Source organism: Cyrtonyx montezumae, unplaced genomic scaffold, assembly GCF_038088225.1.
Source record: "Cyrtonyx montezumae isolate F1298 unplaced genomic scaffold, pur_monq_1.0 scaffold_8, whole genome shotgun sequence".
Lineage (NCBI taxonomy): Eukaryota > Metazoa > Chordata > Aves > Galliformes > Odontophoridae > Cyrtonyx > Cyrtonyx montezumae.
In genome coordinates, this window is record NW_027072089.1 from 18641254 (window position 1) to 18663574 (window position 22321).

Genomic DNA, 22321 nt, shown 5'->3' on the forward strand with positions numbered 1-22321 from the left:
CAAGTGATTGCAGAGAATGCAGAATTATATATATAAAAAAAATCCCATGTCAGCATAGCTCATCAGGATCCCACCTCACCTCCACTTGCAGAAGAATTATCTCAAATCCTTCCCTGAGAGTCATGAAGATATAAAACAAGGCAAACTCTCATCCGTAGGTCTGCTGAGCAGTCAAAGCACTTCTATATTTCTGCACAAAGTGAGAGAAACGCCTACAACCCTTAAAGGTGTTTAAGTCAATGGCATTTTTGTATCACTGCAGGCAGAGTGGTACCAGTGCAGACAGAGGCATCGTGCTTAAGCTGCAACACATTATTTCAGTTTGGACACAGAACTACAATGAGATGCAGTACAAGCAAGTGACACATTTGCACAGGTATGTTTATTTTTCCTGTGTGCTTACAGTGCTTCGATTGTAATTTTACAACATCCAGAGCACAATTTCATACCAATCTTACATACTTTACATCACAGTTCAACAATGTTAACACGTGTTATCTACTAAATCAAATGAACAAAATGGCCATAAACATTTACACTATTCTTCTGTAAACAAATTTCTTAATAAACAACAGGGAATGGAATTAATGCGGATCACCATACGAAAGAGGAATGACCTTTCCCTTAAATAAATCACTCTGTTTATAAATACTTCAATTCTCTCAATATACATTTACAGGTATTTGTTTAAAAGCAGATTACCTACACTTTCCTTTAAAAAGAAAATGTCTATAGATGGACCACTGTGGTTAAAATTCACCTAACATAAGAAGCAAGCATATGATTAGTAGAGTGTTAAAGGTATTACTGTACTTCAACCTCACTTCTGTTTGCTTACACCAATACAGGATTGTCACATTAGGGAATTTTTACTTGAATTCCAGTAAGTTGCAATCGATCTTGTAGTACACGTATGGGTAATACTCCTGCTGACTGAGGTTTAAGCCTGGAATATCCATAGTTGCCTGCAAATGAAGTTTTGAAGCTGGTTAGACTCTTAGAACTCCGATCTCTCTTCAGAAATTGGTTTAAATGTTCAGATGTTTGAGAAGCCAATCGGACAGGCAAGGCTTCAAACTTAAACATTCATTTCCAAATGGAAAACTAAGTAACAAATGAAAAGTTAGAACTTTGAAAAACCTCTGCCAAAAATGAACCAAGCGCATTTTCCAGAATCTATTTGCATCAATAATTTGCATCTACTTTGATAGTCAACACAGCACCACTAAAAGGAAGGTAGAAGACTCCAATTATGTTCTACTGCTACTAAATTCAGCCAGCTTATGCAAATAATGTTACAGGGTACTGATCTGAGAAGCTACATGAAGCTTAGCAGCTCTCACTTTAATTGCCTCACATTCCTTTCTCCACCAAAAAGCCTTGAAATACTTTGGAAAAAACACTGCAATAAATATAACTAAAAGATTTTAAACAACAGCTGAACTCATTGTGTCATCTATTTTTACTGATATACTTTTTAACTCTGAAAAACACTGCTATTCAGTATGAAGTTTAGTAGCACAATAAGTCTCCCAACAAACCAGTTTTAAATGGGAATATAAGACAAAAGTGGAACAGATGACTCCACCTGCACAGTTCAGACTCTGTTAGCAGAGGACAGTGACATGAACTTAAAAAACAAATGAGCAACTAAAGCAAAGATCATTTCAGTACTTTAAGGCCACGGTTACCTTAGGCAAAGGACAATTTAAATATCTCTTTAAGAGTAAAGCGAGATATGAAATACATTCAAGTTTCTAAGTCTAATTTCAGATTAAAATCCCCTCTCTTCCAACTCTTTGAGAATGTGAGTATGTACCCATTCTGCAAGACATCCTTCCATTGGTAGCAGGAAAGAACGCAGTAAGAAGTGAAACAACTTTTACACCAGACAGCTCTTCAAATACACTGGTAGCAACTTCACATACTATCTCCTTTGCAAAAATGTAAGATAGGAGCTGCACTTTTATACAGCGACTGTTTTCTGTACTGTGAAAAAACAATGGAGAGATGTAGCTTTTTAAGCAAGTAAACTTTTTTTTTGTTTAATCACAATAAACTTAAGCTTAGCAACTACAAAAACACTTACATCAATGATAGCTGCTGCACTGCTGTCAAGATGTTTATATAAGTCATACAAAACCTCCCTCAGTTTCTTCATTGTTTTCTTATTAGGCTGAAGCAGCATCGCTTGGAAGTTTACTGGCAAACCATACCTGAAGAAGTCAAGCAAACAATTATGAAAATGATGAAATAAACTTTTTTCTATGAACTTTATTTTGAGAAAGAACCCCACTGCTGATAAGGAAGGTCTGCTCATTTCTGTTTTTGCAAAATCATTCTGCTTGTACCGCTCATAGTAAGATATGAAGTGGAACTATTTTTAAGTTTAAAATAACAAAAACAAATGTCTAATTTTTTTTACTTTTTTTTAATCTGAGTGCTTTACAAAATTCTCAAGATGTTACCTGAAGTCTGGACTAAGCTTCGAACACTGACATTAAAGCTCTCGCAAGACATTCCTTATGCCACTAGGTGGCGAATCAAGTTTCAATTCCATCCTCCTTTCTGGACTGCAGAAACATCTGCCAGCATTCAAATTAAGACAAACTACCCTCTTTACCTTAAGACTGCCTTCAAAATAAGCCTGCAGCAGCTATGAAAAACAAATCAGACTGCAAGTTTGCAAGATTGCAAGGCCTGCTCTGGAGGCCTCCTTGATAACATCTCTAATGAAAATTAATTTAAAAACACCTTCTGTTTTTCTGCCTAAGTTCTTTACACTCAAAAAAAAAAAAAAAAACAAAAAAAAAAATCCCCACCAAGATCTGTTTGAACTATTGCAACTATCTCAACTTATTAGCTATGCTTCTGGTTGGCTACAAAGGAAAACTAAGAGAAATCTTACAGCTGCAGTACTGAACAAGAACTTCCCTGTATTAGCACACATTTCAAGATGTCAAACTGTACTGTCACTCAAAGCCCCAAAACTTTTTACTCTGAACTATTCACACTTCTCACCTAAACACAAGATACAGTAAGCTCTTTTTACAGGTAGTTCAAATAAGCAAGCTAAAAAAAAACACAGCAGAAATGCCTTGCTACGACGGACAGGTAACTCCCCTAAAGCACTGAAGGAATGACACGGAGTTATCTACCTCAAATGTTCCACAACTGACAACAGGAACTATGCCAGCAGTTGCTCCTGCTGCCCTAGTCCACCATTTCCTCCTCTCTGGAAGAGTGGCATTAACAAAACTGAGGCAATCAAAGCCAAACTGGATGTGCTTTTCTTCCTAGAATTTTCTGTTCAGGCCTGTCTCATTACCTTAGAACAGATTCAACAAAAACTCGCAGTGCTTTCACATGAATCCACGCAATAAAAGCTTCACTGAAATTAACTTTCAGCCATCGTACCAGAGGCCCCTGTGAAGGAGAAAAAAAATCTTCAGGAAAAGATTCAGACTACTACACACATTCAAGCTGATATTCAATATTTGTAGTGACATGACACCCCTGCAACACTCACTCAGAATCACAGGCTCATGAAATTGCTGTGTAGCAGTAACAAGTCTTAGACATCTTAAGTTTCTATAATGACTAGCTTACAGACTTACAAACTGTTTCTTCTTGTCAGTTGACAGTCTATTCATTTCCTCTTTATCAGCTTTCATCTCTTCTTCGTTATACTGGAAGTCACGGACCAGAAATCTGCATTTGGAAGTGAACAGAGTCAGAAGTGGCTATCCGGAGATGCTTCAAAGCACAAGAGAGAACACACAAAATAAGCCTTACTTGTATTCTCTGGCTTTATGCTTGAAGTCATCCACTGCCTTCCTGAACAAGGTGACGTTACAAAGGTAACTGTCCTGATCCTCAAAGAGTACACTACATAGACAAAATTAGAATTAAGGTTCAAGTCACTAAAGATCTGAAATACAACGTTTTAAGTTGCTCTTTATTGCTACTTAAGCAGGAATGTAATTGTGAATAGTCACATATGATTAGATCCCACATTAAACACTCTATAGAAAGTAACAAAAGCTTCAACAGCCACTATTCACTATTCCCTTTGTAAAGAGTGACACTGTACCATACAGAAACACCTCATATGTGCCTAGTTATTTGTTCAAATTAAAACTATTTACTCAAACAGGAACTAGATTTGACTTAATATTGAAAAGTTTAGACTACAGAATTCTTAGAAACACATTCTAAAGAAAAAGGAAATAAAGAGAGGATTGTTAGAAAGTAATACTGTTGTTTAAAGAAGATGCCTAGATTCACTATTTTATCCTTCCACAGAATCACAGGGGTTGGAAGGAACATCAGGCAATCACTGAGTCCAACCCTCTGCTAAAAGCAGGTTCCCTACAATAGGTCACACAGGTAGGTGGTCAGATGGATCCTGAATATCTCCACAGAAGGAGACTCCATAACCCCTTTGGGCAGCCTGTTCCAGTGCTCCATCACCCTTACCCTAAAGAATTTCTTCTGCATGTCTGTATGGAACTTCCTATGTTCAAGTTTTAGGTCATTGTTCCTTGTCCTATTACCAGGTACCACTGAGAAGAGCCTGACCTCACCCATTTGCCTCTCATCTCCCTGCAGACATTTATAAATGTTTATCACACCCCCTCAGGCTGAACAGAGCCAGGTTACTCCATCTTTCTTCATATGGGAGATGCTCCAGGTCTTTTATCATCTTTGTGGCCCTCTGCTGGACTCCTAGAAGATCCCTGTCTTTGAACCGGGGAGACCAGAATTGGATGCAGTAATCTAAATTTGGCCTCACAAAGGTAGAGTGGAGGGGAGGGATCACCTCTCTCAGCCTGCTGACCACACTCTTTTTTTCTTTGTGCCCCTGGGTACCACTGGCCTTCTTGGCACATTGGCAGCCAAAAAAGTCAACCATATCAAGGACGGCATCCAAAGCAGCACAGGCAGCAGGTTGAGGGAGGTGATTCCTGCCTCTCTACTCTGCTAAAGGTGAAACCTCACCTGGAATACTGCATCCAGATGTGGAGCCCTCAGTACAGGAGAGGCACAGACCTGTTGGAGTGTACCTAGAGGAGGTTCACAAAAATGATCCAAAGGATGGAACACCTCTCCTACAGGTGTACAGGACAGGATGAAACAGTGGGGCTTTTCAGTCTGAACAAGAGAAGGCTCAAGGTGACGTGATAGCAGCCTTTCAGTATCTAAAGGGGAGCAACAGGAAAGACTGGGACACTCTTCAGCAGGGTCTGTGACAACAGGAAAAGGGAAAACTGCTTAAAGAAGGTAGGTTTACATTGGAGATAAGGAAAGAAACTGAGGATGGTGAGGTACTAGAACAGGTAGCCCAGAGATGTGGTGGATGTCACATCCCTGGAGATTTTCAAGGTCAGGCTGGAGCAGACTCTTGAGTATGCAATCTAGCAATAGGTGTCCCTGTTAACTGCAGGGGAGTTGGACCAGATGACCTTTAAAGGTCCCTTCCAACTCTAGGGATTCTGTCAACTCTCCAGCCCACCCAGGTCAATACAATAATACCTATTTTGAGAGTTCACTTTGAGAAAAAAGCTTGAAGAAACTGTTCCTCAGTGATGCACTGTCTTCAATACAAGCATTATACAATGGTTTAAACCTCTTCTCAATACACCTCTAGGTGATGGCTTCCCAGTAATTAATTCAGAATCATCAACAGATCTACTAGGCTGAAGATGATCCAACTCAAACATGAATTTTGGCTGAGCAAGTTCATATTTTGTAACTGGCAGAGAGCTGGTAATATCTGATCTGCCTGATCAAAACCCCACTCTGTCAGTTCAAATTAAGTACAGTAATGCTCTCTAAAGCTATACTAGGACTGTATTTTTGATATGGTAATAAGATTGCAAAAGTTGCTTAAACAATGTTAACCAAATCTCTGCATCAGTTTTCCCCATTACACACAACAGTTCGGTAGTGAGGACCCTTGCTAGCACATGAGAGAAGTGACTAACTGTTTACACAGAAGACCAAAGCCTACATCTCTGGTTTTTCATTCTTTAGCAGTTTCAAAGCTTACCAAAAAACACCTGACCTGAACTAGATTAACTTGCCCTTCCTACATAATTGAGGAGTTTGGTAGTTCATCAACCTCATAGGGAGAGGTTTTTCCTCATCCACAACACAGTCAAGCTTGACTGACTCAGATCAGGCTGTGAAGCTAGACATTTTGGCAAGTTTTAGACTACCCAAAGTCACTACAGGCAAAGAACACCAAATACATAACATGAGAATTCACACTGACAACTTACTTGCTGGAACGTGGAACAACCATCTCTGCTAACGTTTCATATTGCTTAACCCAGTCATTATAATTTAACCTAAAAAATACACAGGTTATGATTATTTCTATTATTGTAGAAAAATCCAAATTGAAAAAGTTTTTCAAAACAAATTAGATGCATTAAATCATTACATCTTCCAACCCAGCTGTAGGTTGTCAGAAATACACAACAATTCCCCCCTTATAATTTTTACAATTATTGCTAAGTAAGCTACACTGACAAAAGTGAGGAGCATATTTTACCTTCAGTTTCATATAAGTTGACAGGCACACACTTTTTTTTTTTTTTTTTTTTTAAATCGGGGAACAACAAAATCAATCATCCTTCAGTACAAATCTCAGAGAATCAAACACTTAACTGTGAAGGTTTATCAAACTTCGTATGGAAATCTGCTCTCTTATTACTGAAGGGAACATTCCTTCTGCACTTACAAGTGGGTTCACCAGAGTGCTGTAATTGCCTAAAATACTCTGGAAAATGTGGGAAGCTCTACCTTTCTGTAGACAGTGGTGAAAAGACTGCACCCTTTTAACACCAAAAATAAGTGTAAAAGAAAGATAACAAACAAGGTAAACCAGCCACCAGTTCTCTGCCAAAACCACTGGACCTGTTTTGTCTTTGGAGTTTCACAAGTGACAGACTACTGCCTCATGTGATGAACAGTTTTACACACTGTCTTTACAAGTTACAAACTCTCCTTGTTCCCAGCTCCAGGAAGACAGTCTAGCACTGCAAAGTTTACAGAACTACCTGTCTAGAACACAGCCATTTTCTCATTTTACAAGTTTTAAAGATATATGCATTACCACTTTGCCTTGGATAAAGGGCTGGGTTTTTTCTTCTGTTGCTTTATTTCAGATCTGTTGTCATTTTGGATTAGGAACAACCTGCTCCCAGAAAACCTTAGACATGATCTAAGTAATCACCAATACAATACTGCTTGTCTACTAAGTACAACTGCAATGTCCTACCAACCTGAAAGAGCACAGAGTTAAGTTGCAAAAGGTTTTCATGGTTCATTAAGTGGTGAAAGACAGCACAGAGCTAATCTGGACAATTCTAACACAAGCCTTCTCACAGAGAACAACTCATGTTTTTACTCCATAGTAATGATTTTCTTAAAGTTATCTTCCACAGCATGGTCACAGCTGATGTTACATAAGAGACTTAAGTACAATGTGCAGTTTCTGAAAATAAAATCATGAGAATCCAGCATTCCTATGAACAATGGCTATGCACGCAAGCTCATTTGCTGTAGACATCCAGATGCTTTCATAAGTAGATCCACAAAAATACAAGGCAATTTCAGGTATCCTCTCTTACAGTGTTATAGAGCTGTGAGATCTATTGCTCGATTAAAACTTATTTTCTTCTGCTCTTCAGATAAACAAACTTACTTGGGTACAATCACTAATAACGTGACCAAATATTCTGAATCAAGTACAAAGTCCTCTTTCTTTACAATATCAGCAAGACTTCTGGTTAACAAGCTTCCCCTGTAGAGAAATAAAGACAACCACAGTAAACGCATGTTTGAAAACTGAGCTGGTATTCACAATAGTCTCTAGTGCCTGGTAGTATACACATTAAAAAAAAATATTTCACTTAAGCATTCAGCATAGGAGCAAAAAGTTCTCTTATAAACATTATAGCTTACTGTCTAAAGTCACTGAAAGTTGGTGGTGTTTTTTTAATTATTTTTATCAGTAGCTCCGCTGCTGTGTGGCATTTCCATATTCCAAATACCTCACAGACTTACAAAGCCAAGTTCTCTTTTAAAGAGGGATTTAAAACCACAAGAACCATTAATGCTATATGGGGCTTCAGAGTTACAACAAAGCTACTGCAGACCTACACTCAGGAAATTTAAAGCAGTGGCATATTGCCTTATTCACAAAGGAATAAGAACCTACACAGATACAATGGGGCTTAGCTGACAGATTACTATGGCACAAGGTGGCATTTATGGCTCACTCATAAAACAATCATTAACAGTAATGGCAGTGCTAAAACAAATTAAATCAACCATACTTAGAAGTACTTTGAATAATTACATGTACCTGACAGGGCAGCATGCAGGTCTTTTTATTTCATTCTTAATTGCATTTATGCAACACCTGTCTCTCTGCTCATTAATTTTGATGGAAGAAACCCAGTGACATCGATATGCTCACAGCATGAACTGGAGTAAAGGGAAAGTGTTCCTTGTTTAGCTAGACATTGAAATATCAGTGTAACATACCACTTTAACAGCAAACTTCTCTCAAAGGCTTCAGCAACTTATACATGCTTTTGGATATTTCAAAACCACTAGCCAAGCACAAGTGAGCTAATATCAGCAAGTCAGCTGGCAAGAAATACTATTCTGTGTCATCCATTGTTCAAGATTATGATAAATGCCTCAAAAACACAAAGCTTACAGACACCACCTCCTCACACTTAAGCAAAAAACAACAGGTGTGACTTACGCATTCTTTCTTTCCAAATTCTGAAGGTTCCCCTTTAGATTATTGTATGCTGAGGCTCTTGCTTTAAGATCATTGTCAATCTGGTTTACTCCCTTAAAGATGAAGAAGAAAGAAGTGACTGAAGAATGGATTTTTTAAAAAACAATTACTTAATTTCAAAGCATAGATCCTTTACCTGCCAGCAAGAACTTGATGAAAAGTAGACAAAATAAAATGCTTATTTCTCTAGGGCTTAACAAACTTCACTCAAAACTCAGGAAATGTTAGGTTATAACTCCTATAAAGGAATATGAGCCAACAGTAAGAATTACACATCCTCATCTGGATTAGTGGTGCCAACTGAACACGGTACTGCACCCAGCTGATCATTACCCCACCTGCTTACTGTGTTCCCACCCTCTAGCTCAGCAGACAGGATATTTAAGTTCACCTTCACACGGTGACAAGCTTACTGGTAAATGCTGAGCATCATTTCCTTCTGCTGTTTCCTCTATTCTTACACTTTCCTCCCATTAAAGTTTAAATTACATGAATGATGGTACAGTCTTATGAGTAGGAAAGCAATAATTGAGCAATACAAAGCATTACTGCTTTGCATCGCCTACAACTTCAGAGGAGACAGTTGCACTACATTTGCTTAATGCATGTTTTTTCTTGCACTTCTCTTTGAGAAGAACGGCCTTGCTCACTCTGAAAGATAGAGCATTAACAAATGTTTCACAAATCTGAGTCCAAGTGGCTGTTACTATTTACAATTCGAAGTGTTATCACATTTTCCCCCAATCATTTATTCCCCATTTTCTGTATTTTGAAAGGATTATACTATAAATTCTGTCATCATCTCCCTTCATGAACTGCCATGCTGCTTTTTTACATTGTCAGTGGCTTACAGATACAAAGGAAAGTCTGCTTTACAGGTATTTTCTACATTTAATAACGCCCGAAGTCACCCAGGTCCAGCTTCAAGGTAAAGAGACGAACAGTACTTCAGACAAACCCAGTTTACTTCAAACATTTATCTAAGCAAGTACTGGTGGCCCAGTCAGGTAACTTGGCAGCAAGTTGAAGAAAAAAGCACATTAAGAAATAAGTCATTTGCAAGCATCCAGTCATACTTCAATCACCATGTACCCTATGCAATAAAATATTTCAAGTTCACTTAGAGAACAGTCGGATAAGAACTTGGAGCAGTATTAATTTGGCATCGTACCACAGCCTGCTCCCTCCTCCACTCCCTCCCCACAGCACACAGGAACAAGCACACGAGAAGTGCCAGGGGCACGTATCTGAATACAAAGTTAAGAGCTTCTCCTTTTATTTGCACCAGACTGTTGACAAAACATCTGCTGGTATACAGTACTTCAGTGTGGGGACTCAAAACTTTTATTTCTACAAAATAAACCTCTTAAAAGTATGTCACTTTGTTATATAGCAACCTTGTTTATAGTAACACAGGTTCACTTGTCTGTAGCAGATAGGAGCTGTTAAAAGCATCCATACCCTGGCAGTTTCATTCGACAGCAGGTGAATAGCTTGCACCTTTACAGATACACAGAGATGTTTTAGACAAAATACTCTGAAATAAGAGATTGCTCTTATCTCATATCAGTCTTTACAGTTACTTAGATTCTTTCACTGATGTCACTTTTAATGAAGAACGAGGAACATTTTGGCAGCCATCACAAAGCATGTATCTCCATGACAATAATTTATTCTACAAGAAATAGCACTACCACGTGTACAGCAAGAAGTCACCATTAGGAAAAAAAGCATCAGATATTACAAAGCAGGTGCATTTGGATATTTTCCCAGACTGACAGCCTCCCCCTTTCACTTTTCAGTAATCAAAACCTTAAAGAACTGTTGAAATGAACACTGCTTAATGTCAAATCAAAAACAGCTGATACCAAACCTCTTTATGAAGCAGTTCCATTCGTTATTTTCTAGTTGTCAGCCCCTCAACTACTCTCAGCTGTAAAGTCATTAGCCTTCTAAACAAAACTTGCATTGACTGGCATTTACTTCAAGAACTTCATACTTTAATGTGCCAACTTTAAAGTGGTAAGTCAGTCCTTATTGCCTCAGCATAATAACACACTGCAGATGTTCTTCAGGAATCATTTCTGAACATAATTCCTGGTGAAAACCCAGGGCGCAGTGAAAGCACTGGGTTTACACACAGTGTAACACAAAGCACATATCAAAGCTAAAGTGTTAATAACAATGACTGAGAACACAATTAAGATTTTATAGTCTCAGCAAAAAAAAATTAAACTAATGATTTCAGGAAAGAAACTAGCAAACAATCTGTAGAAAGCAGCAAGTGTTAGCCTGTCAGAACTGACACACAACTGCCCCCAGTTATTGTATCCACACATCCATCACCAAAAACTCTCTCAAAGGTATCCTGAGAAGCTGCTGCACTTTTTTCCTGGTTACATATCTTACTGATGCAAGTATCTCCAGAGCTGTTTGAAGATTACAGAAAAGAAACTGAAAAAGCTCAGAAGATATTTAAAGCAACAATAGCTTACAGAGAACTCTTCACCATTCAAATGCAGTAGCATGGTACTCAAGATCTTATTACCCATGCTCACAAGTACAAATGAAACGAAATCTGCAACACTGTCAGCACCAAATGAGAGAAAAGAAAACAACCACAACAATGAGATGAGCTTTCCTTACACTGAAGGCTTAGTTTTCTCCTCACAGCTGAGCACCACAGCTTCCGAAAGGTAAATAAATACTGTGGTTACAATGTTAACAGCTCACGAAGTTTGATAATGTCAGACAAATGTAAAGCTAGTACAGCAAAAAATTAATTAAGTAAAATAACTGCTAGTTATTTGTTAACTTAGGAAATAAAACCAGCAAACACAGCATGTGGCCTTCAGTGAGCACAGTGTCCAGTTCCTGTCCCCATTCTGAATTTGGTTACTACAACTCTAAATGCTATTATAGGTTTGCTACTATTGTCAAAGTTAAAGAAAGCTGGCAAAATAGAAACAAGCTTTGAACATCACATTGTGCATGAAATAACAAAAAATCATGAAAGTTTTAAAAAACAGATGACCTTACCTTTGCAATGATTTCTGAAATATTCTTCAATGATTGCTTTATTGGATATTTGGCCATATCCCACTGGAACCTTGTTATATAGGTGACCAAGTCAACTAAAGTGATAAAGAGGGGCTTTAAGACAGACAATAAAGAGACTGATGTATTTATTACATTCCACTTAGGACTGCTGGAACTGCAGGGCACTGTAGTACAGTTTGTGGACCTCCACAGATACGTAGCCTTCTTTCATTAGAAATTTGAAAATAAACTACCAGTGTTAAATCATCTGTGATCTCTATCTTCAGATACTGGTTTCTTCATCTCTGTATGTCCTAAAAGACATTTACTATTAAGTCTATGATGGCTGGAGAAGCATAGTGTATGGGAACTGTTGAATCATGGCCTGAACCACTGATGAATCACTGAGTCAGCTGCAGCAGCACAGGTGAAGGCAATGCACTGTGTGACCAGAAAGGGTGGAATCTGACTCCACCTCTCCTAGTCCCCATTTAAGGGCTGACCACCACTAGGGAAGGATAGGAAGCTCCTTTTGAGTTTCCTATTGTGAGCCTAGGATGTGGGTGAGCATTTTTTCCCTTTATTTCAAAGGTCTCGTTTTCATCACAATAATCTGTCTACCTGTACCATCAATAAAATATCTTGGTTATAATACCATTTGGTATTATTCATTCTGTTAACCTTACACACAAAGAAAAAAAATCAACTATTACTTCATTCTGTATGGAAAAAATGAGCAGAAGCTGGTAAGTTTACAAGGGGAAAAAAGATTATAAGGCTGACATGAAGCAGAAGCTTGGCAAAACTAAATGAGGGACCTACTGCAAGTCCCTAAGAATAGATGTGTTCATTAGGACCTACACGTTCCCCCCTCATTTTAACCTGTCCGTACTAACCTCTCCTGTGACAACTAACACTTAAGTTTTATGAAAATGCTTCTGAAAACAATAGTACAACTCTTTAGCATGGCTGAATACTTCCATGGGACAGCTGGTTTTATGAAGACATTCTACCAATATTTGTGAGCAACAGAGTATTCCAGCATAATTTACATAAAACCACACCTATTCAGATAGCAGACTAATACTAAGAATGTTTACAACCATCAGCAACCTTTATGTTCCTTCCTTCAGAGACTGGTGATGACAGCCTTAAAGGATCAAAAGGCCTCCACAGGTGAATATTTAATATGCTGATCTATAATAACTTACTACTTTGGATCTTATCACTTCTTCCACTGCAAATGACTCATAGGAAAACTTACTTCCATGCCTAAACCAGACTTTCAGATCATTGAAGAGAAGCAGCAATAAGTATGTTTCTGGATCACCACCTTCCCTCCCACCACTCTTACAATAATATTAACACTTTACCTCCATTAGCCAGAAGATTTTCCTGAACTTTATCTTTACTGTCTTCTAAAACATCAGCCATGTACTGGGCCACCTTCTTTACAACACTGAAAAATGAAAGATAAAGCCATGAAAAAAAGGGAAAAATTGCCATTTTGACAAACACCATTCATAAAACACATTTAAAATTGCCATGGGAAAGAATTAAGAGACTGAATCAAAAAAGTGTTAACTGCTTGATATATCAGCTTTTCAAAGAGAGATGAAGACTGTGCTCAGTATCTCAAATACATGTCAGAATTCTTTAAAATCCTTTTCTAGTGTTGCAGTTCATCAGTTCTCAACAAGGTGACGTTACTTTCTGCCATACTCCATCCTTTAAGTCTGCAATAATTTCAAAATCCTAACTCCTCTCTCAAAATAGACTGTGAGATAGAAGCCAATAAATAAAAAAAATTTAAACAAGGCAACTGAGACAGTAAGACAGCAAAGATAACTGAAGAAGTACAGAGAAATTCCAGCTCTAAGCCTCATGAGATATGAGGCACAAGACCTGCTTTCTCCACTAGAAAAGCAATGATCACTATTACTCACACCACACTGGGAACAACTGAGTATTCTAACATAACTTAAAAACAACTACTTAATTCCCTCCTTGAAACAGAAGATGGCTCCACAAATTCTGGCTATGTAAAGTTCTGTTACATTTGCTCAAAATTGCTTTCAAAGGACCATTATTTTCTTCTTCAAAATGGACAGCTTTAAAATTTAATGTTGTTTAATTACCTCTGCCAGTTAGGAATCTTCCTGAAGCCTGTAAACAGTATTCTACCATGCTAGAAGAACACATTTTACTCCATTTCAAAGTCTGTTTTCAGCACTTCCTGCTGCTGTCAAGTTCAATTCTTAACAGTTCTCCAGTATCTGATAGCACACAGCACTATTAAAGGGGGAACCATCCTTCATCAATACATCATGTCCCATTATTCCATGAGAAGTCTGAATTCTTCCCCTCCCCCCAAACACAAATACTAGAAGAAACAGCATCTTCTGTGGTGAATCAATGAGCTAAGATTTTAGTAGGCTAAGAAGATCAACATGAAAACAAGTTGAAAACAGCCCATGCATCATTATGGATTGGTAAACCATCAACATAAGTACTCCAATGTTTTGCATGTTAGTAAAAATAAAATGTTACCTCTCCACAAATGCATCCAACTTAGCCAGCTCATCTGACAGACCAACCAAAACATCCAGTGTGCCAACCTAGAAGGAAAGACCAAAACGTGTCAGCACTTGTATGTAAACCTAAAAAGATAAAAACATGACAATAAAAGCCAAATCTCCTGAATAGGGACCTTTGCAGAACTATGTAGAATATTGCACTCAAAGTTTTCAGACATGTTTGTCTAGGAAAGTCACACTTTCCTTCATTTGCCTAAAATATCCCTAAAGTTCAACTGCACTAGATCTAACTTACTCTACCTTAGCATGCTGTTGCAGCATTCTAGCCACTCAAAGCATATTAAAGCAACTCATATATTAAGAATTGGCTGCATTTGCCACAGGAGACTTGATTTAGCATTTAATTTACTACTTCAGATCATGTCTGAAATTTCTATAGTTGGGTATCTTTGTGCTGAAAGCAACCAGAACTTTGAAAATGCTGAAGATGCAATAGTTCTGCAGCAGACTGCCCAAAAAGTTTAAGACTTTCTATATCCACAGTAATTAAATATTTTTAGCTTGTCTACAAGCTTTTACTTTCTTCCACACCCCGCTAGACAACACTTTCTTCCTAAACCTCATATAATAATCTAGAGCAATACACATACTTTTTAGGGTCAGGGATGACTATGTTAGACTCAGTATAATTTAAGCATGAAGATTACAGCACAGTAGTTACCATGATTTAGTTTATTCATACACAAATTTCAAACAACCTTAAAAAAAAACAACCCTGTAATGCTCACATTAAACAGACAAATTGAGATTTTGTTTTGAATACGTCAAATTATAAGAGTTTCTTTGGTTCCCTCTTCAAGCACTGAGACATTTGTTCATTCTGTTCAATGAAAATAGGAGATATCTCCAAAAAGATGGCTCTCAAACTCTTAAAATTTCAGCTATTTGCTTATATTTCTTGCTAGAGTATTGTTATACAAAATCAAATCCACCTAGTTAAGATGACAGTATCTTTCAGTCTATTATCTTTATTCCATCCATACATTTGACCACTCATCTTGGCACGATCCCTGCTTTCTTCAGCCTTGAAGCAGAAAGAGGAACAACTGCTTAAGCAATGTCATAAAATCTTTCCCAGACTCACCCTCTTTCGAGCTACATGCAAGAATAAGGAAGGTATTGTTCTGACTGGTCGCTTACAGGACACAGGATAAGTAAGTCCTTGAGTAATACGGCTGTTGTTCAGTGGAGACTGTTTCTAATAACAAGCTTTCTCTAAGCATGTCACTCCTAAAATAGTTTTACTAGATACACAGAAGCCAGATTATGTCTCATTGTACATAAAGCATATTCTTAACGGAGGCAGAAGCTGAATAATTTTAGTTCATAGGAAATGCAAGAATAGAAAAAAGAATGACTGTTAATAGCTGTAATGACCACACAAATTTTCAGAATTAACTCTTCTAAATACTGCTGGCATCTTCTAAGTTGAACATCATCCTGACTTGTGTCCAAGGCACTCTGGGGAGAAGACTGACATCTGCTAAGGGCCCTCACACCTCTACGAGTGCATCTCCTGAAATAACTCAGGATGGTCTAAAGGAGAACATTAACCTCACAAACGGAAGATTCCCTTAAGAGTCAGAAAAACAGTGTGCTCTAGGTCTATTCCCCAGCAAAGACAGGATAAAACATCACACCGCTTGAACCACTCTGTATACAGACAGATAGGGGTGGCATTTTTCTCCTCCATTTTTAGTTCTTAGAAGTTAAACTAAGCTTCCCATTCTTTTTGTTCAAGAAGCATTCAGGTATCAGATAGATCTTTTCTTTAACACATTATCTTCCTACCTTTTCCCTGGTAATTGTAGTTAACTGAGAGAAACCTGCTTGTAGAGGAACAATCCTTCTTATACTAATAGTTCAAATAGTGTTCTACCTATTTTCTGTAACACACATTGGCAGGTCACACTGGAATGCTCAGCTGCTACTCTACCTGAAGTATGCTACTTCTTAACATAAAGACAACAGCTGTTTGATCATCTGCCCTGTTTTAAATTGAGCATTTCATTGCATCTTGCACTTTAACTTCCAAAGTTAATTTTTTTCTCTGTCCAGCTGCTAGCAGCATGAGACCAAGATGCTTTTCCTGAAAAAAAAATGCTGTATTCTCCAAAAGAGCACAGCTTGCTGAACCTTTAAAACTTACAGTGTGAAGATATTTTATCTTAGACTTCCAGATGAAAAGATAACTGATTGCCTAAATTAATTTTCTGGATCCACACATACTCCAACGACATCAGCTGTTTATTTTTGCAAAAAGGCTGCAAGCATTCACCACCTACAGTTTCAGAAAAGAAAGAAACACTCTGCAAAAAAAAAAAATGCATTTCCTGGTACGTGACAGAGGGCTCACCTACCTTCAGGTCTGGAATATTGAACTTGGAATTAGTAGAGAGATTGTTATGCTTTGTTGTTGCTGCATGTAGTTTCTCCCATGTCTGTTGACAGGTTTTTTCCCCAGGAGCAGAAATCAGCCAAAACTCAGTCATCTTTGTGTCTCTATCGTGACGCTTTCTGCTTCTGAAGACAGAGGCAAGATGCTAGCAGGAGAGGGTTGGGGGAGAAAGAATATCTTCATTAGTTCCAGATTTAAGCTTTACCTGAAGAAAAACATCTTGTTCCATGTAACCAAAGTACAGTCCTGGCCACCTGATGAGATTCTACTGACACTGATCACCTGGTTCCAAATTCTCTTCCCATCTTACAAATCACATTTGCACAGTTGCAGTCTTTTTAAACTGCCCAACCCACACATTAAAGACTGAGTTTGCAATGTTAACACCTGCAACTCCTACAAAAGATCACATGCAATCCAACTGAAAATAAACCCAGTAACTCAGTGAGCAGGGGCTCTTCACACTGGAGATTAGACCTTATAGCAGCCTTCCAGTGCCTGAAGGGGGCCTACAGGAAAGCTGGTGAAGAACTTGTTATAATGACATGTAGTGACTTCTTATAAGGACATGCAGTGACAGGACGAGAGGAAATGGCTTTAAATTGGACAAGGATACATCCAGACTATAAATCAAGAAATTATTTACTGTGAGGGTGGTGAGACACTGGCACAGGTTGCCCCATGAGGCTGTGGCTGCCCCCTATCTGGAAGCACTCAAGGGTAGGCTGGATGGGGCTGTGACAACCTGGTCTAGAGGGAGGGGGCCCTGCCTATAGCAGGGAGGGTTGGAAATAGATGATCTTAAGGGTCCCTTTCAACCCAAATTGTTCTCTGATTCTATGAACGTGGGATCCAATCATGTTTTCACAGCTGTGCATGGTCTCCAGTATCAATGGAACAGACAACTTTCTCTAAATATATAGAAAAAATAAATTCCACCTCTGACCCTACACCTTTTGCAACGACTTTTCAGCTTCAGACAGTGTTCTGAAGTGAGTAAATACCAGGAAAAAAAATAAATTCAATGAGGTACCTTGGTTTATTCATTTGAGCAAAGAGGACTCCCCAGCAAACAACCATTTCAACATGAAGAGGGGCTCTTTTATCCTTGGTACCCCTGTTCTTACCACAGATCATACTAATTCTAATTTTATTCAAGACAGTACACATACTAAATACAGATTATCTTATGGAGTTTGTTTAGGGAAACACTAACTGTACTAATGGGCTGTCACAGGAGGTCTGCTACCAACGCTTTGGAATGAGACAGTATTTCTTCATTTAGTGACTCAGATGCATTGTATTCCCTAATGCATGCCAAACTAAGCGAATACATGACGTTACTTTTCCCTGTGCTTCACTGAACCCTGATCCTATAAGAAAAAATATATATCCCCAAGTTTACATTCAACTTCAGCCCGCCAGGAGACACTGCTGCAGCTTGCACATACACCCAAGTGTTTAATCTTTAGACTGTTTTGTTTGGAGCTGGCTACACCAGAACTTGAAGAGGCTTTGGAATGAATGTTGGATGATAAATAAGAGGAACTAGTTCAGGTGGCAGCAGCAGAGTGCTTGTAGAAGGCAGAAGAGCTGTAACACAGAAGCCCAAGGCTCCTGCTCATAGCAATAGATGGAACACCACACTCTCAAGCTTTCCACCAAAAAATAAATAGCTCTTAAAGAAAACGTTTAAAGTTTCCTTAGATGATATGATCTGTGGAAACAGTTCTGCGTTCACCATGAGTTTGTCTCGTTCACTGTGTTACAGACTGGAAAAGTAAAACATCCCACTATTAAAAATCTAGAAGATTTTTTTTCTGGGAAGACATGTTAACAGATCCATTGCAAAGTATCATTTCCTTGGTTAGTTTTTCAGCCTTTTAAAGACAAGTTTTCAAAGATTAACTACTCTAATATCAAATTAAGACAAGTCTACTACAAACAAAAAAAGTTAAAAACACCTTACAGACTTCAGCAAATCTTTGCTTAATAAACAATGAACAGAAGCAATTCATGATTCCATAATATCTGAGGGAAAAATGAATTGATCTTGACTATTGAGCTGCACAAATGTAGCAGGGGTGCAGCAGCTGTAGCTCCCAGTAATTGCAGAGCTGGGTAATTCCTCTCTCCTGCCCCACCATTCTCCTCCGGCACGACTGACATTCCTGAAGTGCTGCTCCACTTCTAACAGCCCATTCCTGACCCCAGCAGAGCTGAGGATTATTTGTTGTGGATGAAAGACCAACAGCTCAGCACTACTCCAGCCAGTTACACCGACTAATTTGAGCAGCAGGACTTTTTTATGGGGCCAGAAACACTTTCAAATAGACACAAGGCAGAAAAGCTTATGGAGTTCTACATGCTTGCTTGCATGTTTGTTTAATGTAAGGAAGATGGAGTTTTCAATCGGAACAAGAGAACAACGAACAAGAAGTGGAAAAAGGAGAAGTGCTGTCACACTTAAACAGCACCAGAGAATAAAGCAGGAAACACTAAGTGTTCAGATCATGTAAGTATGTTGAGAGCTTTTTTTTTTAATATTATTTTTTTCCTTAGAATTGCAAATAATGGTATATATAAATTTCATAGAGTCATATAACAGAATTGTAGAACAGCCTGGGTTGAAAATAACCTCAAAGATCATGCAGTTTCAACCCTTCTGCCATGGGCAGGGTTGCAAAACCACTAGCAGGCTGCCCAGAGCCACATCCAGCCTGGCCTTGAATGCCTCCAGGGATGGGACATCCACAACCTCTCTGGGCAACCCGTTCCAGATCACCACCCTCTGAGTGGAAAAACTTCCTCCTAACATCTAACCTAAATCTCCCATCTTAGTTTAAAACCATTCCCCCTGGTCTTATCACTATCCACCCATGTAAACAATCATTCCCCCTCCTGTTCATGCACTCCCTTCAAGTACTGGAAGGCCACAATGAGGTCTCCCCAGAGCCTTCTCTTCTCCAAGCTAAACAAGCCCAGTTCCCTCAACCTTTCCTCATAGGAGAGATGCTCCAGCCCCCTCACATTTATTAATTATAAGATGATATTTATATATATCATAAAGCCTTCCTTGAGATCCACAACTGTGCAAAATTTATTCTCTCTTTAGGTCAACTAGAATTTGCAAACTGGAAGCCTCAGCATCATTCCAATCAAAGTTTTCCTCATCTTGTCTGCTTTCATGTTTTTGAACAACAAACACAGGGGAAAGCCAAGGATCTAGCAAGTACAAAACTAAGAAGCAGCAGTAAGAGCTGACAAAAGAACTTCTGCTTACAACTCATACATCTATGACTGGCACTGCCCTGTGACATGCCACTGAGTAGAAGTTGACATAGTATAGTTCCACCTAATTACTGTTAGCTATTTTAGCTATTCCCATTATTTCTGAGGCACGCTCATAAAAGAGCAGAAACATTCATAAACAGATATCCACATTCCTAATGGAACTGTCTACCACACAAATATATCAACTTAAAACACTCAATTCCACAGCAGCAACATATTTAATCTAAGTCTTAATGTTCATTCAGTACTATACCCACAGTGATTCTAAGCCAAGTAGGAACCATAGTGCTAATTCTGCTGAATATGGATAAAGCTACCTGTCAAGGAGTGAAAGACCTCTTGAGATGTCACTGTACCTTCTGGCCAATTTAGCAAGAAGCATTGGCTATGAAGCTGGGAAATAAAAAAAAAAAAAGTCTTAACTCATTAAGTCAGGAACATAAGAAACAAAGTTTACACAAAAATTTCTCTGTAGACAATACTGAACCAAAGTTCAGAAGTTTGGAATCAGTTTTAGAACTTAAGTAGAAGTTGTAAGAGCAGGTTCTGGAGTTTCAGCTTTATCATAAAATGGCTTGGGTTAGAAGGGACCTTAGAAGTCCACCCAGTTCCAACCCCCTAGCGTTGCCACCCACCAGAACACTGTCCAGAGCCCCATCCACCCTGCCCTTTAATGCCTCCAGGGATGGAACAACCACAGCTCCACTGGGAGGCCCATGCCAGTGCCCCACCACCCTCTGAGTAAAGAGCTTCTTCCTAACATCTGAAGCAAATCACCCTTATTTTAGTTTACACACAGCATTAAGCTGGTGACAGCAATTCTTACAGTGCTGCACGTCATGAAATTCCTACTCCTGTACTGATAGCATGGGAGTATTAGATTGTATTACCAGTACTGGAGTATTGGTATCTTAAAAGTTAATGAAAATAACTTAACCTTGGAAGACCAGTAACTTAGCACTCATAAAGGATGCTCAATTCTGATTCAATAACAGAGCAGCTCTCCACGATTTCCTTGATGCCTTCACCTAACCATGTCTGCAACAGGCCTCTGAGGTGTACAAACACCTTCCACGTGCCATTGTAAAGAGGTTCAGGTAACATAAGCATGCTGCCAGGATGCTCTGCCTGTTGAATAACCACCGCTCACTTCTACAATATTCTTGAAAAATTCCATCTCTTAAGTTTCCTTCTAAAGTATCTCTTTTGAGCCCCAGTAGCTGACACCAGATGGATGTATTATTTTTAATGTCGCTTGCATTACTACTAATGAATGATATTGCTTAATTTTTGCATGGAATGAATTTCCAAAGAAAAGTCACTTGTGCAGGATGCTCTAATGTAAGCAACGAAGCCCCTGAATGCATGTCTCAACGATGGGAACAGACACAGCAATGTCAAAACAGAATCTGCACTGCGACGAGGCCGGAGAGGGAAGTGAAGGAACCGTACTTCCCATTCAGCACAAACATTCCCCGGTTGCGCCGAGGCCGGCAGCACCGAGCCTCCCCACGTCGCCTCTCCGCGCCCGTTCCTACAACTCACGGCAGGCACCGGGTGCGCGGCCCTCAGAGCCGAGCACCACAGGCAGAGGCCGCAGCTCCGACTGCGGAGCAGCACAGCTACGGGCCGCCTCACGGCCGCGCCTACGCACCCGGGCACACAGAGCCCGCGGCCGGCCCGGAGAGCGGGAGCTGCAAGCACAACCTGCGGCGGCAGGCCGACCGCGGAGCCACGGGCCGGGCCCGGCCCGGCCCACGCCGCCCTCCCCGCTAGGCCCCGCCGCAGCATTGAGGGCCGGAGGAAGGCAGACGACGGCGGCAGCGCCGCTCGGGCCGGGCCCGGTCGCGGCCTCCCTCCCGCCCGCCCCCGCGCAGCGCTCACCCGTCACTGCTCCATCCCGCACCGCGGCCGCGCGCCGCCCGCACAAGCACCGCCGCGTCACGTGAGACGCCGGGTCAGCTGATCTCGCCGCAGCGTCTGTCACGAGACAACAGGGCGGGGCGTGCGGGAGTGACACGGGTTCGAAACCCGTGGCGGCCCCGTGCGCGCGTGCGTTGCTGTGGTTGGAGTGCGGGGATTCGTTCCTGCACACAGCCACATGGCTTTGTGTGGGCCCAGTGCTCAGCTGCAGCCTCCAGGTGAGGCAGAGAGAGGATGCACACTGGC

The 22321-nt window shown here is 39.8% G+C and overlaps 1 protein-coding gene across 2 annotated transcripts; it reads right to left on the minus strand.

The window, feature by feature from the left end:
- Positions 1–360: 360 nt before the first annotated feature.
- Positions 361–22120, minus strand: ATP6V1C1 (ATPase H+ transporting V1 subunit C1). Of its 2 annotated transcripts, XM_065751811.1 has the most exons (14): positions 22037–22066; positions 20509–20545; positions 16821–17003; positions 14414–14481; positions 13237–13322; positions 11864–11958; positions 8786–8877; positions 7715–7813; positions 6285–6353; positions 3796–3888; positions 3618–3711; positions 3329–3426; positions 2090–2216; positions 361–965 (listed from the first exon to the last, which is right to left on the minus strand). In XM_065751811.1, exons 3-14 carry the CDS (start codon positions 16950–16952, stop codon positions 870–872), a joined length of 1149 nt encoding a protein of 382 aa, XP_065607883.1. In that variant the 5' UTR covers positions 16953–17003; positions 20509–20545; positions 22037–22066; the 3' UTR covers positions 361–869. The 2 variants fall into 2 exon arrangements, with proteins under 2 accessions (XP_065607883.1, XP_065607882.1); XM_065751810.1 differs by lacking the exon at positions 20509–20545 and having other exon boundaries at positions 22037–22120.
- Between the last annotated feature and the right edge of the window lie 201 nt (positions 22121–22321).

What these genes read in the sequence shown, in the direction of transcription:
- ATP6V1C1 (XM_065751810.1), bottom strand. Translation starts at nt 16,952, where the DNA reads ATGACTGAGTTTTGGCTGATTTCTGCTCCTGGGGAAAAAACCTGTCAA. An exon ending in AAATCTTCTGGCTAATGGAG is followed by an intron (nt 11,959 to 13,236) that starts GTAAAGTGTTAA and finishes TTATCACTTTAG; the next exon opens with TTGACTTGGTCACCTATATA. An exon ending in CTGACAAGAAGAAACAGTTT is followed by an intron (nt 3,427 to 3,617) that starts GTAAGTCTGTAA and finishes TCTCCTTCACAG; the next exon opens with GGGCCTCTGGTACGATGGCT.